This window comes from Scyliorhinus torazame, chromosome 2, assembly GCF_047496885.1.
Source record: "Scyliorhinus torazame isolate Kashiwa2021f chromosome 2, sScyTor2.1, whole genome shotgun sequence".
NCBI classification, from domain to species: Eukaryota; Metazoa; Chordata; class Chondrichthyes; order Carcharhiniformes; family Scyliorhinidae; genus Scyliorhinus; species Scyliorhinus torazame.
Window position 1 is genome coordinate 242,086,545 of NC_092708.1, and position 25,464 is coordinate 242,112,008.

A 25,464-nucleotide genomic window follows, 5' to 3' on the forward strand; every position below is an offset into this window, starting at 1 on the left:
CTTAGGAGAGCAGAACAACATCATGGTCAACTTAAAGAAGCAAGGAATGGGATGCAAATACTAAAACTCCATTAGTACTCAACAAATAGTATGAGTTAGCCCTCAACTTTACATCTTAGAATTTGGGTTTTCCTTCAATAGTTACTGTATGCTTCATGAACAAGCCAGTCTTCATAGGTAAGTGTGAACTCCTATGCAAACTTGACCTTGGTCATAAGGTTTGTTGGTTGTCGCATATCCATGTGAACAGTGAACCCATTGCTATTGATATTTACGCTGGGAACACCCTTTAACATTTGATCTCTATAAATTGGGCAGTATAATGAGAAACCTTATCGTTCAAGCTGCGTGTCATTAAAACAGGAATATCGTATGATAGCATCATAGACTAGCACCCAAGAGGTCAGGAGTTTGAATTTCACCATGGCAAGTTGTGGAATTAAATTAAATAATTTTATGAAATGTTCATGAAAACTCTCATTGTTATAAAATCCCAATTGGTTCATTGATATATTTCAGGGAGCCCCGACCTGAGCATGGCCTATACATGATTCCAGTTCCACAATATGTGGTTGACTCCTAATGCCTTCACAATCTTGTTGAGGTGACTAGAAATGGGCAATAGATGCTGCCTTGCTAGCATTGCCATACCTTTTTTTTTTAAAGAAAATTGGGTCATTTAGCTAAGCCAGTACAGTAATACTGGCCAATACTTTGAAACTGTTACAAAGTAATTAAAGTTACTAAACCTCTTGAATATGCTGCAGTGACCTTTTTGGACCACATATGAAAAACACCTAGTCTCATAAAACACTGATTTATGGAGTGAGAAGGGAATTGGAGAATCAACATTGCCTCCCTGATTGTATGATTCTGTTTCTTTGGAAGGTAAACTGGTTCAAAGGTTAATTAAAAATTCACAATTCAGTTAAAACGGCAAATAAATGTCAATGGCTTACGAGTAGCCTCTTGTTATCCTGACCAACAATTTGCATGTATTCAGGACGAAGCAAAGTGGAAATGCTGCTTGCTTGACGCCCTAATGGAACAATTGCAAAAGTCACAATCTAAGTAAATGTGTGTTGCTAGCTTGGCGAACACTATTGATTGTTTAGATCACCTTGGTTGGCTTGCATCCTTTAACATAAACATAGGTGTTGTCACCTACATGGTAGCCTTGGCTTAATGGTAGCTTCTGATAAATGAGATTGTGAGTCAGACCCTGCACCAAGAGATTTAAGTATATAACTTGGGCTCACAAGTGAGTGTAGTACTGAGAAGGTGCAGCATTTGGGATGAGATGTTAATCCTCAACCCCATCTATTGTTTATCAGATAATCTATTTTTGTGATGTGGTAGGACCTTACTGCACACAATTAAGATGGCACATTTTCCTATATTACAGCAGACACTTTGGGATGTCCTGAGGTCATAAAAGGTGCGCTTATGACTGCAGTTTATTTTTCTGTTTTGTTACATAATTGTTAGGTTTTTGTATTTGTCAACTTTTCCACATAGGACAAAATACTATGGATTTCCTGGGAAATGGTTCTCGACGATTATTTTAAAATTATTAGATTAGTGGCATGCAACGATTCGAAATAAATATCGTTTTCTACCTGAAACGGAGCAGTAAAATAGTATATGCATTTATAAAATACTTAGTTCCTTACAAGTTTTAAAACAAATTGATTTGAATTCACCACAGTTTATAAATGGTAAGATTGTTCTCTAGATTTGAGTGTTAAAATGTCCAATTGGGAACATATTTTGTTTATAACCATGATCGTAACTGCTACCAGTCACAGTGTGACATTACTGATGAGGTTCTATTTGGTTCTTGCTGTCCTAAAGCAGTTCTATAATATGAACGTTTGGTTTTCTAATAATCCTTATTTCAGATGTGAAGTGGGATAAACCTGTAATGCTTTACGGGCATGTTTGATGAGATAAAGGTCATGGCATTTGAAGTGTCAGTGTGGCAGAAACCAGCTATGTTTGATTTTATCTAGTGGTGTTTTGAGTATTAGGTTTTTGAAATGGATTATTTAAAAGGGGATTGTCACTATGATGTTAAATACCAGATAGTAAGCAAGGCTGGTAATTAGATACTTCTGCTCAAGCTTAGCATCCCATAATGTGTTTTACAGCAGTCTGTTTTAGCCTAGTCATAGGTTGGGTCAGATTGTGCTGGAAGAAATAACATGTAACAGCAGATAGCATCAGTCATGTGTATATCAGCCAGCACATTCGGGGGATTAAGAGATACTCCGAGATGCAAATCCCCAGAACATCTGGTTGATTTATGCCATCCTGTTGCTTGCTTTTCACCAAAGATGCGGCACCCATAGCCTCCCCACTACTTTTAAGAAGCCCCACCGTAAGAAGCCAAGTCTGGTAATTAAGAACACCATTACCTTTTTGACACCATGATAGTTGTTAATGTGCTGACATTAGAGAGGGAACAGTTTAAACTATGGGATTTCTTTCTGTCAAGTGGTAAATTGTTATTAAATTGAAGTTTCTTTTGCTCCTTTGTTCTCTCCATTCCTCTTATGCCTGAATTATCGCCTCTTAATTATACCCACTTCTCAGCTGTTCCTCTGATTCATTCTCATTCCTTAAATTTAATTGGTTGAGGAGTTTGTCTTTTTTTTTAATATGTTTTTATTAAGAATTTTTCAATAACAATAACAATATTTTCCACCTTACAAACAAACACCCCCCCCCCCCCCCCCATACCCCCCATAACAAAGAAAAGAAAAAACTTGCGTGGCAAGACATGAACATGGCAAGTCAATAAGATACAAAACTTTGTACATTGGATTCTTCCCGTACATGTCAGTTTCCGGATCATTCATGTGTTTTCTTGCTCAAATGCCCCCCAGAGAAACCCCCCTTCTCTCTCCCCCCCCGGAACGATGTGTCCCGTCTCCCGTCTCCCCCCCCCCCCCCCCGGGTTGCTGTTGCTGCTGTCCGCCCTTCATCTAACGCTCCGCGAGATGGTCTAGGAACGGTTGCCACCGCCTGTAGAACCCCTGCGCAGACCCTCTCGAAGCAAACTTTATCCTTTCCAACTTGATAAACCCTGCCATATCATTTATCCAGGCCTCCACACTGGGGGGCTTCGCCTCCTTCCACATTAGCAAGATCCTTCGCCGGGCTTCTAGGGACGCAAAGGCCAGAATGCCGGCCTCTTTCGCCTCCTGCACTCCCGGCTCGTCCACTAGTCCAAATAGTGCTAGCCCCCAGCTTGGCTTGACCCGGACTTTCACCACCTTAGACACTGTTCCCACCACTCCCCTCCAGAACCCCTTCCGTGCCGGGCATGACCAAAACATATGGACATGGTTCGCTGGACTTCCTGAGCACCTCCCACATCTGTCCTCCACCCCAAAGAACCTGCTCAGCCTCGCCCCCGTCATATGCGCCCTATGAACCACCTTAAATTGTATTAGGCTACGCCTGGCACACGAGGAAGAGGAATTAACCCTACTTAGGGCGTCAGCCCATAGCCCCTTCTCAATCTCCTCCCCCAACTCCTCCTCCCATTTACTCTTCAGCTCCTCTACCAAAGCCTCCCCCTTGTCTTTCATCTCCTGGTATATCGCCGACACCTTGCCCTCCCCGACCCATACGCCCAAAACCACCCTATCTTGACTCCCCTGTGCCGGGAGTAGCGGAAATTCACTCACCTGCCGCCTCACAAACGCCCTCACTTGCATGTACCTGAAAGCGTTTCCCGGGGGTAGCCCAAACTTCTCCTCCAGCGCCCCTAAGCTCGCAAACATCCCGTCAATGAACAGGTTCCCCATTCTTCTAATCCCTACCCGATGCCAGCTCTGAAATCCCCCGTCCATCCTTCCTGGGACAAACCGATGGTTGTCTCTGATCGGGGACCACACCGAGGCTCCCGTCGCACCCCTGTGCCGTCTCCACTGCCCCCAGATCTTTAGCGTTGCCGCCACCACCGGGCTCGTGGTATACCTTGTCGGCGAGAGCGGCAGCGGTGCCGTCACCAGCGCCCCCAGGCTCGTTCCTTTGCAGGAAACCATCTCCAACCTCTTCCATGCCGCCCCCTCTCCCTCCTTCACCCACTTACGGATCATCCGGCAACGCCAACCCTCTAGCTCTGCTACGCTCCAAGAACCCCCTCCTTACCCGCGGGGTCTTGCTCGCCCACACAAATCCCGTAATGCTCCTGCTTACTCTCTTAAAAAAGGCCTTAGTGATCACAATTGGGAGGCATTGGAATACAAAAAGAAATCTCGGGAGGACACCATTTTAACCGACTATACCCTACCTGCCAGCGAGAGTGGCAACATGTCCCACCTTTTAAAATCCTCCTCCATCTGTTCCACCAACCGCGACAAATTAAGTTTGTGCAGTGCCCCCCAGCTCCTAGCTACCTGAATCCCCAAGTATCGAAAGCTCCTTTCCGCCTCCTCAACGGTAGGTCGTCTATCCCTCTTCCCTGGTCCCCTGGATGGATCACAAAGAGCTCACTCTTTCCCACAATGTGCTTATAGCCCAAAAGTCTCCAAACTCCCATAGGATCTGCATTACCTCAACCATCGCCTCCACTGGATGTGTCACATACAGCAACAGGTCGTCTGCGTACAGCGACACTCGATGTTCCTCTCCCCCTCAAACCACCATTTCCCCAACTCCCTTAACGCCATGGCCAAGGGTTCAATTGCTAATGCGAACAGCAGAGGGGACGGGGGCACCCCTGCCTCGTCCCTCGGTACAGCCGGAAATACTCCGACCTCCGCCGGTTCGTGACCACACTCGCCACCAGGGCTTTATACAGGAGCTTAACCCACCTGATAAACCCTCCCCCGAACCCAAACCTCCTCAACACTTCCCGATCGAAGGCCTTCTCCGCGTCCATGGCTGACACTATCTCCACTTCTCCCTCCACCGATGGCATCATTGTCACATTTAGGAGCCGTCACACATTAGTATTTAAGTGCCTACCCTTTACGAATCTCGTCTGATCCTCGTGAATCACCCCCGGGACACAGTCCTCAATCCTCATGGCCAACATTTTTGCCAGCAACTTAGCATATACATTAAGGAGCGAGATCGGTCTATACGACCCACATTGCAGTGGGTCCTTATCCCGCTTCAAGATCAAAGAGATCGTCGCCTCCGACATTGTCGGGGGCAGGGTCCCCCCCTCCCTTGATTCATTGAAGGCCCTTACCAGCAACGGGGCTAACAGGTCTACATACTTCCTGTAGAACTCCACCGGGAACCCATCCGACCCAGGGGCCTTCCCTGCCTGCATGCTCCCCAGTCCTTTAACCAGCTCCTCCACCCCAATTGGCGCCCCCAAACCTGCCACCTCCTGCACCACCACCTTTGGGAACCTCAACTGATCCAAGAATCGCCACATCCCCTCTTTTCCCCTGGGGGCTGGGACCTATACAGTTCCTCGTAAAAGGCTTTAAAAGCCTCATTCACTTTCCCTGCACTCTGCACCGTAGTTCCCCTGCCATCTTTGACTCCACCTATTTCCCTCGCTGCCATCCTCTTACGGAGCTGGTGTGCCAGCATCCGGCTCGCCTTCTCCCCATATTCATATATCGCCCCCTGTGCCTTCCTCCACTGTGCCTCTGCCTTCCCTGTGGTCAACAGGTCGAACTCCGTCTGGAGACTTCGTCTCTCCCTGAGTAGTCCCTCATCAAGAGCCTCTGCATAGCTCCTGTCCACCCTTAAAATCTCCTCCACTAACCTCTCCCTTTCCCTGCCCTCTCTCTTCACCCTGTGAGCCCTGATGGAGATGAACTCTCCCCTGACCACTGCCTTCAGCGCCTCCCATACTACTCCCACCTGCACCTCCCCGTTGTCGTTAGCCTCCAGATACCTTTCAATGCACCCTCCCGCACACTTCCTCGTCTGCCAGCAGTCCCACATCCAACCTCCACAACGGGCGTTGGTCCCTCTCCTCCCCCAGCTCCAGCTCTAACCAGTGCGGGGCATGGTCTGAAATGGCTATGGCCGAATACTCCGTTCCCTCCACTTTCGGGATCAATGCCCTGCCCAGAACAAAAAAATCTATCCGGGAGTAGGCCTTATGTACGTGAGAGAAAAAAGAAAATTCTCTGGCCAAAGGCCTGACAAATCTCCACGGATCTACTCCCCCTATCTGATCCATAAACCCCCTAAGCACCTTGGCCGCAGCCGGCCTCTTCCCATTCCTAGATCTGGAACGATCTAATGCTGGGTCCAGCACCGTGTTAAAATCCCCACCCATTATCAAACTCCCTACCTCCAGGTCCGGAATACGCCCCAACATCCGTTTCATGAATCCAGCATCGTCCCAGTTTGGGGCATATACATTCACCAGTGCCACCTCCATCCCCTGCAACCTACCACTCACCATCACGTATCGGCCTCCCTTGTCCGCTACTATGTTCTTGGCCTCAAACGACACCCCCTTTCCCACCAGTATTACCTCCCCTCTGTTCTTCACATCCAGCCCCGAATGGAACACCTGTCCCACCCATCCCTTCCTTAACCTGACCTGATCTGCCACCTTCAGATGTGTCTCCTGAAGCATGACCACGTCAGCCTTCAGTCCCTTTCGGTGCGCGAACACTCGGGCCCTCTTAACCGGTCCATTTAGTCCTCTCACATTCCACGTGATCAGCCAGATGGGGGGGTTACCTCTCCCCCCCCCCCCCCCCCCCCGCCGACTAGCCATCTCCTATCTTAGGCCAGTCCCGTGCTCGCGCCTCCCGCACCCTCCAGTCCCCCAGGCGGGGAACCCCCGGCCCGACCACCTCTTCCATTTTTCCATTTTCAGTTCCCCCTGGGACAGTGCAGCAGCAACCCTAGAATCCCCCCCCCCCCCCGCTAGATCCACATCTAGCTCTTTTGCTCCCCCCATATTACTTCCGTGAGTCAGCTGACTTCTGCTGACCCCGGCGTCCCCTGCCTTCCCGTTGATCTCCCCGTGTGGGAGTCTCTCCTCCTTACCTTCCTCCATCTCCCCCCCCCCCCCCCCCCCCCCCCCCTTTTTGGCACGGGAAAAAGCCCGCGCTTTCCTGAACCAGCCCCGCCCCCTATGGCGCAGCTCCTGTTGCGGCCATTATCCCAGTTCCCTCATCCCCGAGTCTCACCTCCCTCCAGCACCGACGCCCACAGTCCCCATCATCATCATCTTGTCTACAGCAAAGAAAAAAGGAAATTTTAGGAATTTTAACCAGAACTCTACCCACATCCCCATCCATCATCTCACCCATGAAATATTCTTTACCCATATTTACAACCCCATATACAACCACATCCCCTCAGTTCGAGTCCAGTTTTTCAGTCTGAATAAAGGTCCAAGCCTCTTCTGTAATGTAATGTAAATCGCTTATTGTCACAAGTAGGCTTCAAATGAAGTTACTGTGAAAAGCCCCTAGTTGCCACATTCCGGCGCCTGTTCGGGGAGGCTGTTACGGGAATCGAACCGTGCTGCTGGCCTGCCTTGGTCTGCTTTCAAAGCCAGCCATTTAGCCCAGTGTGCTAAACAGCGTTTCAAAATAATGGTGTCGGTCCTGATAAGTGACCCACATCGCGCAGGCTTGCAGCATGCAGATCCTGACTCTTTTTTTATGCAGCACCGCCTTGGCCCGGTTGAAGCCAGCTCTCCTCTTTGCCACCTCCGCGCTCCAATCCTGGTATACTCGGATCACCGCGTTCTCCCATCTACTGCTCCGCACCTTCTTGGCCCATCTCAGCACACTTTCTTTGTCCGCGAAGCGATGGAACCTTGCCACTATCGCCCTTGGCGGCTCATCAGCCTTGGGTCTCCTCGCCAGGACCCGGTGAGCTCCTTCCAGCTCCAGGGGTTCGGAGAGGCCTCCGCGCCCATCAGCGAATGGAGCATCGTACTCACGTACGCCCCAGCATCAGCTCCCTCCACTCCCTCGGGAAGACCCAGAATCCGGAGGTTCTTCCTCCTCGACCTTTTCTCCAGGACCTCAATTCTCTCGGTCACCGCCTCGTGCGCCTCCATTTTTACCGCCAGGCCCAGGATCTCGTCCTCGTTGGTATTCACTTTATCATTCACCTCACGAAGCTCCACCGCCTGGGTCTTCTGGGTCTCCTTCAGCCCCTCGATCGCCAACAGCATTGGCGCCAGCACCTCCTTTTTCAGCTCCTCCAGACATCGCTTGAGGAACTCCTGCTGGTCTGGCCCCCACGCTGCTCACTCTCCGCCCTCCGCCATCTTGCCTTTTTACCCCTCGTTTTGGTCTCTGCTCCAGGGCCTCTTTCCTCGTCGTTCCACCGCTGATCTCTGCCATATATTGTGAGGGGGGACCTCACTGCATCTTCCCACACGGGATTAAATCGAAAAAAGCTCCGTTGGGGCTCCTCTGTAGGGCCCAAAAGTCCGTTCGTCGCGGGAGCTGCCGAAACGTGCGGCTTAGCTCCACATCACCGCAACCAGAAGTCAGGAGATTGTCTTCTAGCAAGTTATGTCACAAAATATTTTTGAGCTGGAGGGTGCAAACTAAATGGTTAACAGAACAATTCTGCAAGTTGTCCAGCTCCAGCAAGATCCAGCCCATTATGTTCTTTCTTATGGTCATGTCTTGGGACTGTATATGTCCTCTCTGGCCTTTGATTAATTTAAAATGTTATACAATGTAATCAAAAATCTTGGGAGGGATTCTCTGTTCCAGGATGCCCGATCGCGTTCCACAATGGGTCGGAGAATCAGGCGTCAGGGCAAAATCGGGATCAGCCCGATCGGGATGCTCCAACACCCTGCTGGTGGCGGGAACGAGGTCCAAGTTGTGTGCCAGTGGGAGCATGCAAATAAATGCAAATCGGTCATTACCATTTGGCAGTCCCGGCGCCCTATGCTCCGGCCTTCCGTGATTCTCCGGAATCCCGTGGGATCATTAATCTCCCTTCATGGTTCAGTGGCCTAAGTGGTGAAATCCCAATGTTCAGAAACATTTTTAAAATTTGTTCATTGGGTGTGGGCATTCCATCCCCACTTGACCCGGAGTCGCAATACAGGTGAAATTAGATTTGTTTTGGCACTTCTTCCTTCTATGCTTGAGGTAGTTTTCTCTGGCAAAGTTGTCTACCTTCTCTACAGTCTCGGCATCGTTTCAGGTTCACAGGAAAAGATGTGCCAGACACTCCTTTCAGAACAATACAGCAGTTTCTTCATTTCAGCAAGCAGAAGAGAGAGAGTTCTTTCACTTCCAATGTCTAAACATTTATGCTAAGTTCTATCAGCGTCATGCAAGAACCAATCACTCACCGTTGTCAGGCAGAACACTTGTAGCCACTTAAAATGGCCAACTCCCGATTCAAAATGGCGAATGGCAAAGGCTGATGGGAAAGTCAGCCAACAAGACAAAAACCAGCAGCTGCAGGTTGGCTGTGTATTTACCTCTGGAAAGGCCAGACAATATCGATACCAGCAACCATCAGCATAACAAAACAACAGCCATCTGCATACTAATGAGAAATCCCCGGGAACAATAAGCAACATTTAGACACACAAAGCAAAACCAGACTCTTCGGCGCCAGCAGGAGCCTACACAAAAGGAGGTGAACGAGCACCTCAAGACCGCCCAATCGATCAGGGAACCGCTCCAGCATTGGAGAAAATTGAACCAAGCGATTGGGACAAAGTCCAATCACTTGGGACCAGGTACAGGGTCCGCCCCGAAAGGCGGGAAGCCCCTGGGGACTAAGTTCAAATCGCTCTCTTCTTCTCCACCTCTTCGCTCTCTTCACGCTCTTCTTCCTGCCCGGGTCACCCAGCAACAATGAACCAACATTGACTGTGACCTGTGCAGTGACTCCAGTGATCATCGAACTCGTAAGTCTTAATTCAACGCTCGCTACGAGATAGGCGCTCCTAGCTACCAATCTGTACCAACTTCGAATCTCGCAGGCTCAGAACCCGAACGAAAGGCCATTTGTTCCCCTGACCTGGTGGGCCAGTTCAAAGTTAAATATAGGCCTGTTAGTTGTAGAAGTAGCTTAAACGTAGAATTTGTGCATGAGTAGCAATTACTGTGTATAATAAATGTGCTTTGATTTAAATCTTACTAATCGGTGTATTGGGTTATTGATCATTACTCGGACTTGAACCTCGTGGCGGCATCATAAAGATACCTGGCAACTCGAGAGCAACGGTAATAAAACAGAGCAATTGAACTAAGGCAAATTTAGCAACACACTGTCCCTGTCCAATTCACCGGTTGCCGATTTACCAATCGATCCAACTCCCTCCAAACCTGGTTCCTAAGATCCACTCGGTGCCAAGGAGTCAGTCCTTTCCAAAAACAAAACCTAGGAAGCGTCCTGGCAAGCAGGCTGTTTCAACTTTGAGTCTTCTGCTTAAAGGCTTATCCCGATTATTGGGCCACAAATTAAAATAACATAAAAGAAATGGGAACAAAAAAAATAAACTGAAAGGAGTCCTACAGTGTATAGTGGAGCTGTTTGTGTAAGCTTGTCAAGCTGCAATTATACACTCCTGCCATGGGAGATTCTACATCACCACTGGCAGGCGGGTGCATTTACAGTGTGGTAGTTTCTGTTGTAAATGTGTTTACAAAAATTCATAATTGGAAAGTAAAAATAAGGGCCTAATTATGACATGGGGATGGAATTGTGTCTGTATTCCCAGGTCCAAATAATCCTTGCCATCTAACCAATTGAAGACTATACTTGGATTCCATTCTGTGCGCTGCTGCAGGAGACTGATTTGTGAAAAATTAGGCTGCTTGGCTATTTTCTGTAATTCACAGAAATGCAGCTGGTATTGGCAGCAATGTCAAATAGCGATCATTCCATTTTACAAACTTTTGAAAATTCATAGAAAGTTGCTTAGCGAAGGAGGTTCAACATGTTGGTTTATTTCTTTATTAACCGTGAATATTTCAGTGGTCAATTTTGTGACATGCCCACCGGGCCCTAGGCCACTGTCCATGTGGAGTTTGCATATTCTCTCTCTTTCCCCCCCCCCCCCCCCCCCATGTCCCCGTGTCTTGAGACCCCACCCCTGGGGTACAGATCAACTTGTGTTCTTCTTGTGCTTCAACTAAGTTAACACTGATAGGTATTGGCCGCAACTATCCTCCACCCAAGTACAACTAATCCCATGTGCCTACCCTACCATGTTTTCATTTTCCTTTTTCTCCCCACTCCTTATGTTAGTTTCTTACCTATTCTTAAATGTTGACATGGCTTCTGCTTTTATCATTGAGTCTGCTCATGCATTTTGCAGTTGCACAACATTTGATGCAAAAAATGTTCTTCTGTCCTTGCTGAAATCACTTGGACTTAATCTTGTACCTGCATCCCCCTATTATAGAAACTTGAAATAGTCTGGTCCTATCTGACCTTTCTCTTGCCTTTATAATTCTAAACATCTTTTTTTTAAATGTATTTTATTACAAGCATGTACCAAAACAGGTTACAGTGAACACCCCGGGAAACATGCTTCCCTACAATCAACTAATCAGTCTGTCCAGATGTTTCCTCTTTTTCACCCCCCTCCCCCTCTCAGCACTTGCAAAAAACAGCCCCTCAAACACGGTCACAAACATACACAACCTTTTCTCAAACCCTCCTGAAGAGCCTCTTAACTCATATTTTATCTTGTCTAATCGCAGGATGTCGTTCAGGTCACCCAACCTGGCCGCTACGCCCGGTGGCGATGCCGACCGCCACTCCAGCAAAATTCGCCATCGTGCAATCAGAGAGGCGAAGGCCAAGACATCGGCCTTCCTCCTTTCCATGAGCTCCAGCTTCTCGGAAACCCCAAATATCGCCACCAGAGGGTCCGGATCCACCTCCACCTCCTCCACTATCCTGGCTAAGACTACGAACACTCCCACCCAGAATCATCCCAATTTTTCCGCAACCCCAAAACATGTGCGCGAGATTCGCTGGCCTCCACCCACACCTCTCACACTCATCTGCTACCCCCTGAAAGAACCCACTCATTCTTGCCCAAATCATATGCATCCTGTGCATCACCTTATACTGTATCAGGCTCATCCTTGCACATGAGGAGGTCCCGTTTACCCTATGCAGTGCCTCACTCCATGCTCCCCAATTGATCTCCCCTCCCAACTCCGCTTCCCATTTCTCCTTGATCTTCACCACCCGCTCGCCTCCCTGCTTCCCCAGCCACTTGAATACATCCCCAATTCTTCCCTCCCCTTCCACATCCGGGAGCAGCAGTCACTCGAGCAGGGTGTATCCGGCAACCTAGGGAACCCCCTCCAGACCTTTCGCGCAAAATCCTTAACCTGCAGATACCTGAACTCAATCCCCCTTGGCACCTCTACCCTCTCTCTTAGCTCCTCCAGACTTGCGAACCCTTCCTCCAAATACTGATCCCTCACCTTGACCAGCCCCACTTCCCTCCACCTCCTGTATACACTTTCCATCCCCCCTGGCTCAAACTCATGATTCTTGCACAGTGGTGTTAGCACCGACATCCCTTCCACCCTAAAATGCCTCCTCAACTGATTCCATATCTTCACTGTGGACTGCCCCGCTGGGTTCCTTGAGCCATCGGCAACGCTGCCGTCACCATAGCCCTCAAACTAGACCCCTTACAAGATTCCTCCTCCATCCTAACCCACTCTACTCCTTCTCCTTACCACCACCGCCGCACCTTGTCCACATTCGTCGCACAATAATAATGAAGCAAGTTCAGCAATACTAACCCCACTGCTGCCTCTGCCTCTGTAGCAGGGTCCTCCCCACCCATGGCACCTTCCCCGCCTATACAAAGTCAGAAATGATCGTGTCCACTTTCCGAAATAAAGGCCTTTGGTATAAAGATCGGGAGAGCTTGAAAGATAAACAAGAACCTCGGCAGAATATTTATTTTCACCACTTGGACCCTCCCTGCCAGCGTTAAGTGCAGTGTATCCCACCTCTTAAGATCCTTCTGAGCCTCCTCCACCAGCTTCGCTAAGTTCCACTTATGGAGCCCGGTCCATTCCCTCGCTACCTGAATCCCGAAATACCTAAACCTATCCCTCGTTACCGTAAATGGCATCCCCCCTAAATTAGCCCGCTGTGCTAATTCACCGGGAATAACTCGCTTTTCACTACATTCAGCTTTTACCCTGAGAACCCTCCTAACCTCCTCAGCAGGCCCATAATCCTTCTCATACTCTCCAACGGATCCGAAACATACAGAGGTCATCGGCATAGAGCGACACCCGATGCTCCCTCTGTCCCCTCATAATCCCCCGCCCCTCCATCGACCCCCTGAGACTAAACATCTTTTATCCATTGACCTTGTAATCTGATGAAAACAGCTCCAGTTTTTATTGTGTTTTTGTATTTATATTTTTTTCAAGGCAATATCTGCATTGTGTCTTCTATATTACTTTATCCTTCCAAAAGTGTGAAAGTCAGAACGACACGTACTGCTTCAACAATGGCCTTAACTCAATTTTTATATGGATTCATCATGACAAGTCATTTTAATGAATGAATGTTGCCTGACCATTTAATCTAGGGAAGGAGAGGGTTTGTAAAGGCTGAATCTGATTCTGTCCTCGTGCCCTTCTCCTTCCAAATCTACATGAACAGAATTTTAAAGTCCTAGCATAAAGTTGAGTTCCAGGTTCTCGTTGTTGGTCAGCCTTACCCTTTGACATGGGATCAGGAAAGTTCACTGCGTTCTTGATTTTTGTTCCTAAAAATATTTCTTAAGTCTGATTTGAATCATAGAATTCCAACAGTGCAGAAGGATGTCATTCGGCCCATCAAATCTGCACTGACCCTCTGAAAGAGTACCCTACCTAAGCCCACTTCCCCCGCCCTTTCCCATTCCCATAACCCCACCTGACCTGCACATCTTTGGACTGTGGAAGGAAACTGGAGCACCCAGAAGAAACCCACAAAGACATGGGGCGATAGTGCAAACTCCTCACAGACAGTGACCCGGGGCAGAATTGAACCCAGGTCCCTGGCGCTGTGAGGCAGCAGTGCTAACCACTGTGCCACCGTGCAAGTGTGCCGTGGCCTGCTGCAGGCAGGTTCCACTCAACCTAGCTTCTGATGTACATGCCCATAATATGGAGCTTAGGAAGCCCATGGTTGGGCAGTTCCAGCTTACCTGACAAACAGCTCAGTCGATGGTCTGGACCATTTCCCTCCACCAGGTCCCGCAAATAAATTCAGAGGGACATACTTGGAATTTGTGAGTCCAGCTCCTGCCATTTACCATCACTGTGGGAACTCCCCTCCCTTTTGGCAGTCTGGCCTGAGAAAGAAACCGATTGCAAGTTTCTGGTTCTGATACCCGCACAGTGCTTCTCCTTCAAAGCACTAAGGTGTGAATTTCAGGTATGAACATTGACACATCCCTAAGCTAAAAAGATGATGATGTAGAACCCCGACTAGGTTATTACTTTCCAGCACTTTCCTGGAATATGTACAGAATTTGGTTCTTCTGATCTTGCCCAAGTTTCCCCATTCATATATTTTTGTTCTCTTTCCTAATTTAGTCCTGCACTGGAGAATTTTACCAAACTGGTTTCTAATTTACGGAAAGTAAAATACAAGCAATGGGCTACTTGGAAGCAACGCAGAAACATAAATTAGAAACTAGTTTGGTAAATACTCCCAAATTTAATGGGGGGGGGGGAATATATCTGCACCAATGTATCAGATAGCTGTCTTGATCATTGTTTATGTGTTAAAGCTGTTCTAATACTTTAAGCACAGCAAGAAAAATATCGCAGCACTTTGTGTGGGATGGGTAAGATGGTAAGCATTAGGGAAACTGATCAACAAAAAGAATAATGACTTAATTGTGGATTTGGATATAACTTGAGGTAACAAAATGAGTGAAGCTTCAAGCAGTTGGATAACCCTGATTTCCTTTCATTGTTGGGTTGTTGAATGCAGTTGTGTGTTTCAGTAAATTTGATACGATGTGTGAACGGGGTGATTGGTGGACCAAATTTCTTATCGCAAAACTAAATATGTGGTCTAATGTGTGCTAGAATCAAATGTGTATTTATTAATAATGGACATGTTTATATGTGTTTAAAGTCAGGATGATGTGTAGTCATACCTCTGGTGTAAACTGTTTGCAGGAGGCCCCGCCAGAATTGTGAATGGTGCATTCATGGTGATGAAGGGTCATCGCTCCATCGTAAATCAAGTGCGCTTCAACCCTCATTCATACATGATCTGCTCATCGGGAGTGGAAAAGATTATCAAGGTATGTCGTGCCACCAGCAGGAGTCTGATAGTGGTCACAATTAGAACATAGAACCTAGAACAGCACAGTACATTAAACTTCAGCTATTTGGCCATCTATATACACTGAGCCCTAAACTAAAATTATGTTGTTTGAAGATATCCATAACAGAAATACCATTTTTCTTGAGCACAAAAAAACCAGAAGTCCTTAATATAGTTGGTAGTGTAGAAGAAAGTAAACTTTGTTAACATTAACACTTGCCCAGGTATAGGTAAGTATACTTTTATTTCATTTCACTTATCTGAATAGACAAAACAATTTGAATTCCAGCCTTATCAGTGTACATCATAATAAGTGGTTTTATTCAGTTACCGTCCTCATCCCTGCATCAATTTGTTTTAATCTGTGTGCAGTTTTGTGATATACCTTCAGATCACATAGTCTAGCAATGTAATTATTTTGACTATGTTTGTGGGTGTCTTCAGTGTATGAGTGAAACCTGTTTTTAAAGGTTTTGCACTTAAACGTTAATGTAATGTCTATTGATATATTGCAGAGCAGGTGATGTGTCCATTTTGGCATATTCCTGATATATGATAGTTCTGATGCAAACCTCTTCTTTGGGTTTCCCCATTAGCTTATTCTCCGGTCTGCAAGAAGCTCCAGTTTCTGTTCCTCCGTGTTGGGGAAAACATTGAAAGTTAGCATTTGGATTTCAATGTCTGATGTTACATTGTCAAGTAGCTGATCTCAAAGTATTTTTTTTTCTGCTCTGAGAAATGCTGTTTGAGGTACCAAGCCTCACACTTGTATTTTGCACCATCCGCATTTCGGCAAGGTGGTGCAGTATTTTCAGTGAGTCACTGAGCATTCTTAGAGTCTTGGCTGCTATTCAGTGCCTTAGGCATGTTGCACCTTCAGAAGAATTTTACATTGGTGCTTGTGAAGATTCATGTGAATGTATCTCATGCGACGGAAAATTGAACTTGAAAGAGTGTTGAGCATCAGTAAGCAGCTCTGTATTCACTAGGAACGGACACGGGCATTTAACTCATCAACATTCTGACAAAAATAAGTTCTCTCTCTCTCAAACCTAGCACAGATCTGGGGAGAAGAGCCAGATAGTGTTGGGAGAAATCTGTATCTATGTGGGTGCGACCACTGGTGGGAAAGGCGACAGGATCATTTTGAGACAGGAATTTGCAAGCCTGAGTTTTTTTTTTAGATCTTTAAAAAAGATCTGTAACTGCGTAGAGGGAGCATCTGTCAGAAGCATGCACAGTAAGAAGATAGTAACATCAATATTTGACGTCGCTGTCATTTTGGAACAGAACCTCCCCCTTAATGAGTGTACTGGTAGGGGGCATTCAATCGGGTCAGCGGGGACTCCGCAGCCTTCCTGTCTCTCCCTGACCATCTGCCCCGCTGCCAATTAAGGCCCTTAATGCCCACTTAAGGATCTCGTACTAATATTAACCCAGCGGCAGGTGTGGGGCTCACCATATGGGATTATGACAAGTGAACCCCAATCCGACACTGACTCCCCTCAAGCTGATGTCTGAGCCCCAACATCCCAGTCACTCTTTATAAGTTTAGAGTACCCAGTTCTCTCTTTTTTCAATTAAGGAGCAATTTAGCGTGGCCAATCCACCTAGCTTGCATATCTTTGCGTTCTGGGGATGAGGCCCATGCAAAACATGGGGAGAAATTGCAAATTCCACACAGACAGGACCAGGATCAAACCCGGGTCCTCAGCGCTGTGAGTCAGCAGTGCTAACCATTGAGCCACCGTGCCGCCCTACATCCCATTAACTTAGCTTTGAACCGTACCTCCTTCCTTTCTATAGCGCCTTTAAACACGCCTGCTTTATGGCAGCTAGTGCTGTAAAATGGGGCATTCCCTCCTTCGCTCCACTCCTTTTGCACTTTGCCACTGGATCCCCTGAGCTGCTTCACTGTTTCATTTTTACCATGGCCTGAATCAGGAAGGTTGGGTGAGACGGGGGCTTTGGATTTCAAGCGGAGGAAGTCGCTCCAGAGTGGCAGTCCACTGGTGATTGCCAATTCTATAAAGGTACAGACTAATATCTGCTGATTTGCCATCTGTATATAGCGTTATATAGTGAAGTTAGTGAGACTGTATTTCAGGAGATCTGAACACATTTTGTTCTCTTGCCAGTGAGCAGCAGGTGAATTGAGACAATTTTGATTTAAAGGCATTCATTAATAATAATAATCTTTATTATTATCACAAGTAGGCTTACATTGACATTGCAATGAAGTTACTGTGAAAATCCCCTAGTCGCTACATGCCCGAGCCTGTTCGGGTACATTGAGGTAGAATTCAGAATGTCCAAATTACCAACAGCATGTCTTTCTGGACTTTGGGAGAATTGACATGACTGTAAACACTAAATGCTTTTGTGTTTTCTAAATACAGGTTTGGAGTCCATACCTACAACCAAATTGTGCTGGAGACCTAGATGGAGCAGTGGACGATGACACCCGCAATCTTTATACTCATGAAGAGTACATCAGCCTGGTCCTGAACAGTGGGAGTGGTCTGTCTCATGATTATGCTAACCAGTCAGTTCAGGAAGATCCGAGAATGATGGCTTTCTTTGATTCTCTTGTAAGACGTGAGATTGAGGGTTGGAGTTCTGACTCTGACAGTGACCTGAATGAGAGTACAATTCTTCAGCTACATGCAGGGGCTAGTGAACGATCAGGATACAGCGATACTGAATCTTCTGCTTCATTACCACTGTCACCCCAGCAAGGTGATGATTCTGATGAGGCGACCTACACACTGGACCGACAGAAGCTGTCCCATATTTCGGCAACAAGGGAAGACCTACAGTCTCGTCGACAAAGGTTGTCTGCCCTCAGGCGCTACCAAGATGAGCGACTTCGAACTCTTTCAAATGACTCTGATTCCTCAGAAAACAATTATCAACAAGTAAATACAGATTCGGACGCGGATCCTGTGAAAAGGCCTCGATCGCCAAGCCCAGAGGCAAATGATTCCAGTAGTTCCAGTAGTAATGGTAGGCGCCGTGCATCTATGCGACAAAGAAATGCTGCAAGAGCCAAGCAAAAACTCCGGAGGGAGAAAAGGGGTACTTCACAACTCAAAAAAGTAAAACAATGTAGTGCTGAGGATAATGGTGACTATTCTCAAGTACGTGAGGGAAACAACTCATCAGCTTCATCTTCACCAGAAAGAAGCAGTGCTGAGTTTGATAATAGGAGAGGAAGAGTATCTCCTTACTCAGACAGTGAATCCGAGGTCAGAAAGGTTTATAAGGCCTACAGCAAAATCCAAAACACCTTCAAGTCACAACTGAAATCAAAAGGAGGCACCATGACGTTTTTGTCACTGGCAGATATGCCGGGCACGAGTGAGAGAGGCAGTTTATTAAGTATTTTAGCACAAGAAAGTGACACTGCAAAAAAAGGTACAGAGCCATCTCATCATAGATTTCAAGAGGACAAATGTTTCGATGAACACAATGGCGAAAGCAGCAGCTCAGCTGAGTATGTACACGTACAGGCAAAGAGCAAGCATTCATTCTTGCTTGGTCATGAATGCAGCACTGTGACATCCATGAAGGAAATGATGTCTGGAGAGCAAGGACATGCTGTTGAAGATGCCCTCAGCAGCTGTGCTGAGCACTGTTATGAGGCCAAAAAGGTTAATGGCAAATCAGTCTGTGTAGGAAACAGCAGTAACCTAACAAACCAGTGTCAAGCATTTGGCAGCCAGGCACAAGAGCTGTGTAGTCACACTGAGGTGTTGGAATGTGTGAATACACAAACTGTACTGCAGATAGCCAGAGAAGAATCTGGTCAGGAATTTATTAAATCCACATTATCTCCAACTATCCCTTTTGCAGAAATACATTTAGCTGGGGCAAGAAGTCATTCTGACCACATTGAGAAATCCAAAACCAGGACTTGTGATGTGGAAGAAAGGTGTTCAGAGACTTCCTGCAGTAATGGCCTTTTTGATAGGCAGTGCGCAGGCCACAGTGAACAGACTTGCCCAGAGCAGGGAGGTTCAGCAGTGGCCTCCAAGTCAGAGGCTGGTAGTTATGCACAGGTAGCCTCATTACACCACAAGGAAGATCGTTCCCAATCTGGAATAAATGAGCATTACGAATGTGCTAAGAAAATGATAGCACTAAAAAAAATTTTTGATTGTCGCCAAGGGACCCTGTCACCAGCTGAGACTGGCCAGCCTTCTGGAGTGTTAAAAAGGTTGCGAAAAGAGCTAGATCCAGACTACTCACCAGCTGAGAAGAAACAGAAGACATGATATGATTTGCACTTGTCCTGTACCAGTGCCTCAGAATGTCACTGATGAAAGCATTTAACTAGAACTTCACAAGACACTGGCCTGTAACAGTGAGAGCTTTTGTTAACAATTATGTAAATAAGTCAATTTGTTGAAGAAATGCTAATACAGAAATTTGTAGAATTGTGTATGATAATGGTATATAAAATACAAATTATTTGGAGTGATTCTAATTTTGGATTCCAATATCCAAGGTTTATACTTCTGTTTAAAGTATTCATTATGCCAAGCAAGGGTTTATGGTGCATTTGGCCTCTCAAAGCGGACAAATTATTACAAAGCTTCCCATAATATCAACTTGGTAAAGGTGAGCAAATTTATGTATGTTCCAAGTATTCAAACCCATAGAATAATAATTCAACAAATGGAGACTTATTGAAATCTAACACTTCATAGTTCTTGAGGGGGTTTTTTGGTCTTATTTTAAATTGCCACCTTTGTTGGTAGCCTTTTATTCGTGTGAGGGGTAGACCGTTTGATTCTTAAGGAAAATGTTTAACATGTTGGTTGCGTATGTGGAACACTGATCTGTTGATGAAGAAGAGAGTTTGATTTAAGCAGTGGTCAGGAATAAAGTTTTGTGTTTTGCGTTTAATTTCTTAATGAGAATTATTTGAAGCACAACATTTCTGCACAGGAGGCTCGTGGTCAGCTGTCACATTTTTCAACGGGCAAGAGAAATAAACTTGGTCATTTGCAATTCCTTTTGTGTCTTGCCGCATTCCTGCCTCCACACTGCTCTGCTGCAGCTTCAGATAAGGCAAGATAGTGTTTCATAAATGCAAGGAGATCTTTGAATATTAATTTGAACCACAATCCCCATTACGGGGATTAGGCCTTTGTATTCTGGTGCGCTTTTGTTTGGAGAGGGGAAAGAAGGAAAATGGCTAACCCTTTGTCTAGTTCCATGATATTGTCTTTGAACCATCAGGTAGTATTGAAGGATCAATAAATCCCTCCACAACACTCCTTCTGAGTTGACCGAATACATTCTGTGTGCAATTGGGAAAGTTTCTCTGGCAGCTTATGCATCTTGGAGGTTGGGTCCTTCCATCTGCAGCCTGCAATTGCCAGGAGCAAAGCTGAGAGAACCAAGTTGACACTGACTGTGTTACTGAAGCTCGCTCAGGATATTTTCAGTGATGAGTCTCAGAACACAGCAAACATATCCAATTGTCATGAAACTAACATTGCAATTGCCCTTTAGGAATGAGTAACAGTGGGGAGTTCCTGTGTCCTATCATTCCAGCCCAAATGTGGTGGAAGACTCAAATGTGAAATAAGATTGGACAGCCTAGTTCTAAATGAGCATCGAACTCTTTGTTCTTCACCAAGCCATGCTAAATGAACAATCTCCTTTCGAGAGCCATCAGGATAGCTGGTGTGGGAAATGGAACACAGTGGTGTAGCAGGAGATGCTCATCTGAGATTAGTATTAAAATGCACCTCATTGGGCAGAGTAGAAAGTTCCTTTATCCAGAATTCAGCATTCGCAGCGCTTGCTTGGTACTAATTTACCCTAAGCATAGACAGCCCTCACTTGACACAAAAGGAAGAAGAAATGCCAATGTAATAAACATTGCTGAAAAAGAGACATTATTTGTCAAAGCTTTTCATCTTGTACTCATCAGGACAATTACAAGAAACGAATACAAATTCAAGGGGTGCAACAAAGTTATACTATATGAGAAGAGTGGGTTGATTGGTTGTCAAGTGGATTCTGATCAGTAGAGGCGTTGCCATGGAGAATGCACCATTTGATGGTGACTGACAGTTAACTGCCAAGCATTGTTTTAAAATTAAACCAAGGCAGCATGGTGGTGCAGTGGTTAGTACTGCTGCCTTACAGCGTCGAGGACCCAGAGTCGATCCTGGCCCCGAGTCACTGTCCGTGTAGAGTTTGTACATTCTCCCGGTGTCACCACCTTGACTCCACGGTTGCTAAAAGTCATCTGATTACTTGTCCAACATCAATACTGGATGAGGAGCAATTTCCTCCAACACTGGGAAAATTGAAGTCATTGTTTTCAATCCTCCCTCCAAACTCTGTAGCCGCACCTCCTCAACGCAAAAATGTGCAGGATAGGTGGATTGGTCATGCTAAATTGACCCTTAATTGGAAAAAATAATTGGGTACTCTAAATTCATTTTGAAAATTAAAAAAAAACTTAAACCAGGCAGTTTGACTCTGGTCAAGGCGTTGCCCTGAGATTCAAACCAGCGAATGGCTATCACTGAAACGGGTGCAATGTGTGGACATGTTCTTTCTGTCTGCAAAGAACCCTGAGCATTTGTTGCTTCCCTTGGATTTGTATTTTTGTGATTCTGGTGAGCGCAGGATGAAAAGCTTCACAAATAATGTCTCTCTTTTTTCACCAATACTCAAGTTCTGTACCACCAAATGACTATTAATGTAATAAATGTATGAGAATGATAATTTGTATCCACAAAGAGTCGTTATTGTAATAAAGCAATGAAGCAAAATTAGACACTTAGACATAAGGCAATATTTGGGCAGATAGTCAAAAGCTTTGGTCAAAGGAACATGGAGAAATTTAGGGAGGGAACTTCAGAGTTTTAGAACCTAAGCAGCAAGAGGCACAGCAGCCAACAGTGGAGAATTAAAATCAGGGATGCTCAAGAGACCAGATTTAGACGAGTGTAGATTGTTTGGAGAATTGTGGAGGTGGAGGAGACTACAGAAATTTGGACGGATGAGGCGATGGAGGGATTTGAAAACCATGAAGCGAATTTTAAAGTCAAGACGTTGCTTGATCAGCAGCAACTGTAGGTCAACGAGCACAGGGGCGAAAGGAGAACAGGACTTGATGTGAGTAAGGAAATGTGCCAAGCTTTGAATAGGCTCACATGTGCAAAGGGTAAAATGTGGGAGCCCAGCCATGTATGCATTAGAATAGTCCCATCTAGAGGTAATACAGACATGAACGAGGATTTGAGCAGCAGATGAGCTGAGGATGGGGTGAAGTTGGCTGATATTTTAGAGGTGGACTTGTCAGTCTTAGTGATGGCATTGATATGTGGTTGAAAGCTCATCTGAGATTCACATATGACATTAGTGCTGCAGGTAAACTGGCTTAATCTAACTTGCCTGGGAAGAGGAATGGAGTCGGTAGTTGGGGAAACCGAGTTTGGAGGGAGGATTGAAAACAATGACTTCAATTTTCCCAGTGTTGGAGGAAATTACTGCTCATCCAGTACTGGTGTTGAACAAGTAATCGGATGACTTTCAGCAATCGTGTAGGAGTCAAGGTGGTGATCACTGTATGTCGACAACGTACATGTGAAAACCACTTTGTGGGATTTGAATGCTGTCACTGAAGGCATGTAAATTAAAAATTGGAAGGGGGCCAAGCTTAGATCCTTGGGAGACACCCAAGGTAGTGGTACAGAAGTTTGGGGGAGGGGGTGGGAGCTATTGCAACTGATTCTCTGGTTACTCCTAGATAGATAAGAATGACACCAGATTAGTGTAATCCCACCTAGCTCAAAGATTGTGGAAAGGCTTTGGAGGAGGATAGTGTGATCAACCATGTCAAAGGCTGCAGGCACGTTGAGAAGAATTAATCACAGCAGACATCAATTGTGACTTTGATAAGAAATGTTTTAGTACTATGGCAGGGGCGGAGACCTGACTGGAGAGATTCAAACATGGAATTCTGAGAAAGGTGGGCACGGATTTGGGAAACGACAACCTGTTCAAGGACTTCAGAGAGGAAAGGAAGATTGGAGGTGGGACTGACGTTTGCAAGATCTGTGGGATCAAGGGTTTTTGAATAGAGTGGTGATAGCAGTTTTAGCAGAGAGCACTTGAAGGGAGCGAACTGTTTACAAGATCAGCGAACATGGGGACCAGGAGTGAAAGTTAGGTGGTCAGTAGTTTAGTGGAAATAGAGTTGAGGTGGTGGGTGTTGGATCTTATGGACAAGATGAATTGGAAGAAGGCATAGGGGAAGATGGGAGAGCAACTAAAGTAAGTTTTGAAGAGGAAGTCTGCGAAGGGTGTTTGGTGAAAGGAAGGGAAGTCACAAAGGAGCTGATTAGCTGGGCTTGATCTTAGTGGCAAAGAAATCCATGACCTCTTGACACTTACTGTTGGAGATGAGGTGGAAGAGGCAAGGTGTTTAAACATACAGTTTGAAGTAGAGAAACGAAGCTGGGATGATCTTTCCATTCCAAGATGATCTGGGAATAGTGAGAAACTTAATACACGCTGTAATCGGTTTGTTGAGGCTGCCTGAGGCAAATGTATAAATACTTGCTTTACAACACTTGGAAAAAGGGGAGCTATTCCTGTGGTGAAATTTAATGTGTGAAGAACATTTCAATATTTTTGCAGCATTTAATGCATTTTGCTTTAAATATATATAAAGTTATATACAAAGGTTTAAAGCAAATCCTGGTCATTAACTTGTTCGAGTAAGGATGTCTCAATGACATTAAATTACCATTGCACTGAAACAAATTGAAAATACATTAATGATTCACTCTGTGATCCTCTTGACTGCTACCATTGTTTACCTTCTGAAATCCTTGTAAATTCTTGGAGGAAATTGATAATTACGTAGTGTGGTTCTTTCATAAATACTGTTCACCACTGAACAACGGGAGTTAATTATGTTTCATCTCAAAACATTGTAGTTAGTTATATTAGCTTTTTGTCTCTTGAAAGAAACAAAGAACATTACAGCACAGGAACAGGTCCTTTGGCTCACCAAGCCTGTGCCGATCCAGATTAGACCGACTACTTATTGCCCAAATGATCTGTATCCCTCCATTCGCTGCCCGTTCATGTGTCTATCAAGATACATCTTAAATGTTGCTATCGTGCCTGCCTCCACCACCTCCACTGGCAATACGTTCCAGGCACCCACCACCGTCTGTGTGAAAAACTTTCCCCGCACATCTCCCCTAAACTTTCCCCCTCTCAATCAGGTCTCCCCTCAGCCTCTGTCTTTCCAACGAAAACAATCTGAGTTTATTCAACCACTCCTCATAGCTAGCACCTTCCAGAGCAGACAGCTTCCTGGTAAACCTTTGCACATCTCAATTGAGCAATTCATGCTGCCAAACTCTGCTGACAATGGTCAACTCAAAGAGACTTGTTCCTCATCAGATGCCATTACTCCAGTTTTATCTGTGCCTCAGTTTACATTGGACACCTCTGAAAGACCTCATAAAATTTACGCCAGGGCCAGAATTCTCCAGCTGTTGGAATTTTCTTCCCGCAGGCAGGTTTCCCTTCCACGAGTTTCCCGGTAATCTGGGTGGCTTCAATGGGAAATCCCATTGACAAGTAGCGGGAAGATGGAATCCCACCGCCAGCGAAAGACACACACCACAAAACACACGGCTGGGAGACCGGAGACCCAGTTGTAAGTCTTCTAATAACCCAGTTTGCTAGTCTATTGACTAGTAAAAGAAAACAATAACAATTTCATACAAGCACACTTGAGGTACGAGCAAACTAGGCATGGCGCTTACCCATGTCAGCTTGCTTCAGTGGATTTAGGTTTAGAACAGGGTTTTGGCTCAGAATGTAACCTTTTCACTGCAAAGGTCACAGAGGGAGTGCTGTATAGTTGAAGTCAAAATTAGTAGTGCCTTAGGTAACTACTTTTGGCTCAGGTCCCACTCCAGGACTTGCACACAAAAAGCTAGGCTGACACTCTAGTGCAGTTGTGAGGGAGTGTTGCAGTGTCAGAGGTGCCGCCTTTTTGGGTGAGACGTTAAACCAAGGTGCCCCATCCCCTCATAGACATAAAAGATTCTGTGGGCTTATTTTGAAGAAAACATAGGAGTTAACCCTGTGTCCTGGTCAATATTTGACCCTCCAGGGTAAATTCCTCTTCCTCATGCGCCAGGCTTAGCC

General features: G+C 45.9%; 1 protein-coding gene across 1 annotated transcript in view; it reads left to right on the forward strand.

The window, feature by feature from the left end:
• dcaf5 (ddb1 and cul4 associated factor 5) overlaps positions 1 to 22,011 on the forward strand; it is a 157,632-nt gene extending 135,621 nt beyond the window's left edge. The window contains exons 8-9 of the mRNA XM_072485650.1: positions 15,108 to 15,235; positions 17,658 to 22,011. Coding sequence (XP_072341751.1) covers positions 15,108 to 15,235; positions 17,658 to 19,535 — 2,006 coding nt within the window. The 3' untranslated portion in view covers positions 19,536 to 22,011. The remainder of the gene's footprint in view (positions 1 to 15,107; positions 15,236 to 17,657) is intronic.
• The last annotated feature ends 3,453 nt before the right edge of the window (positions 22,012 to 25,464 follow it).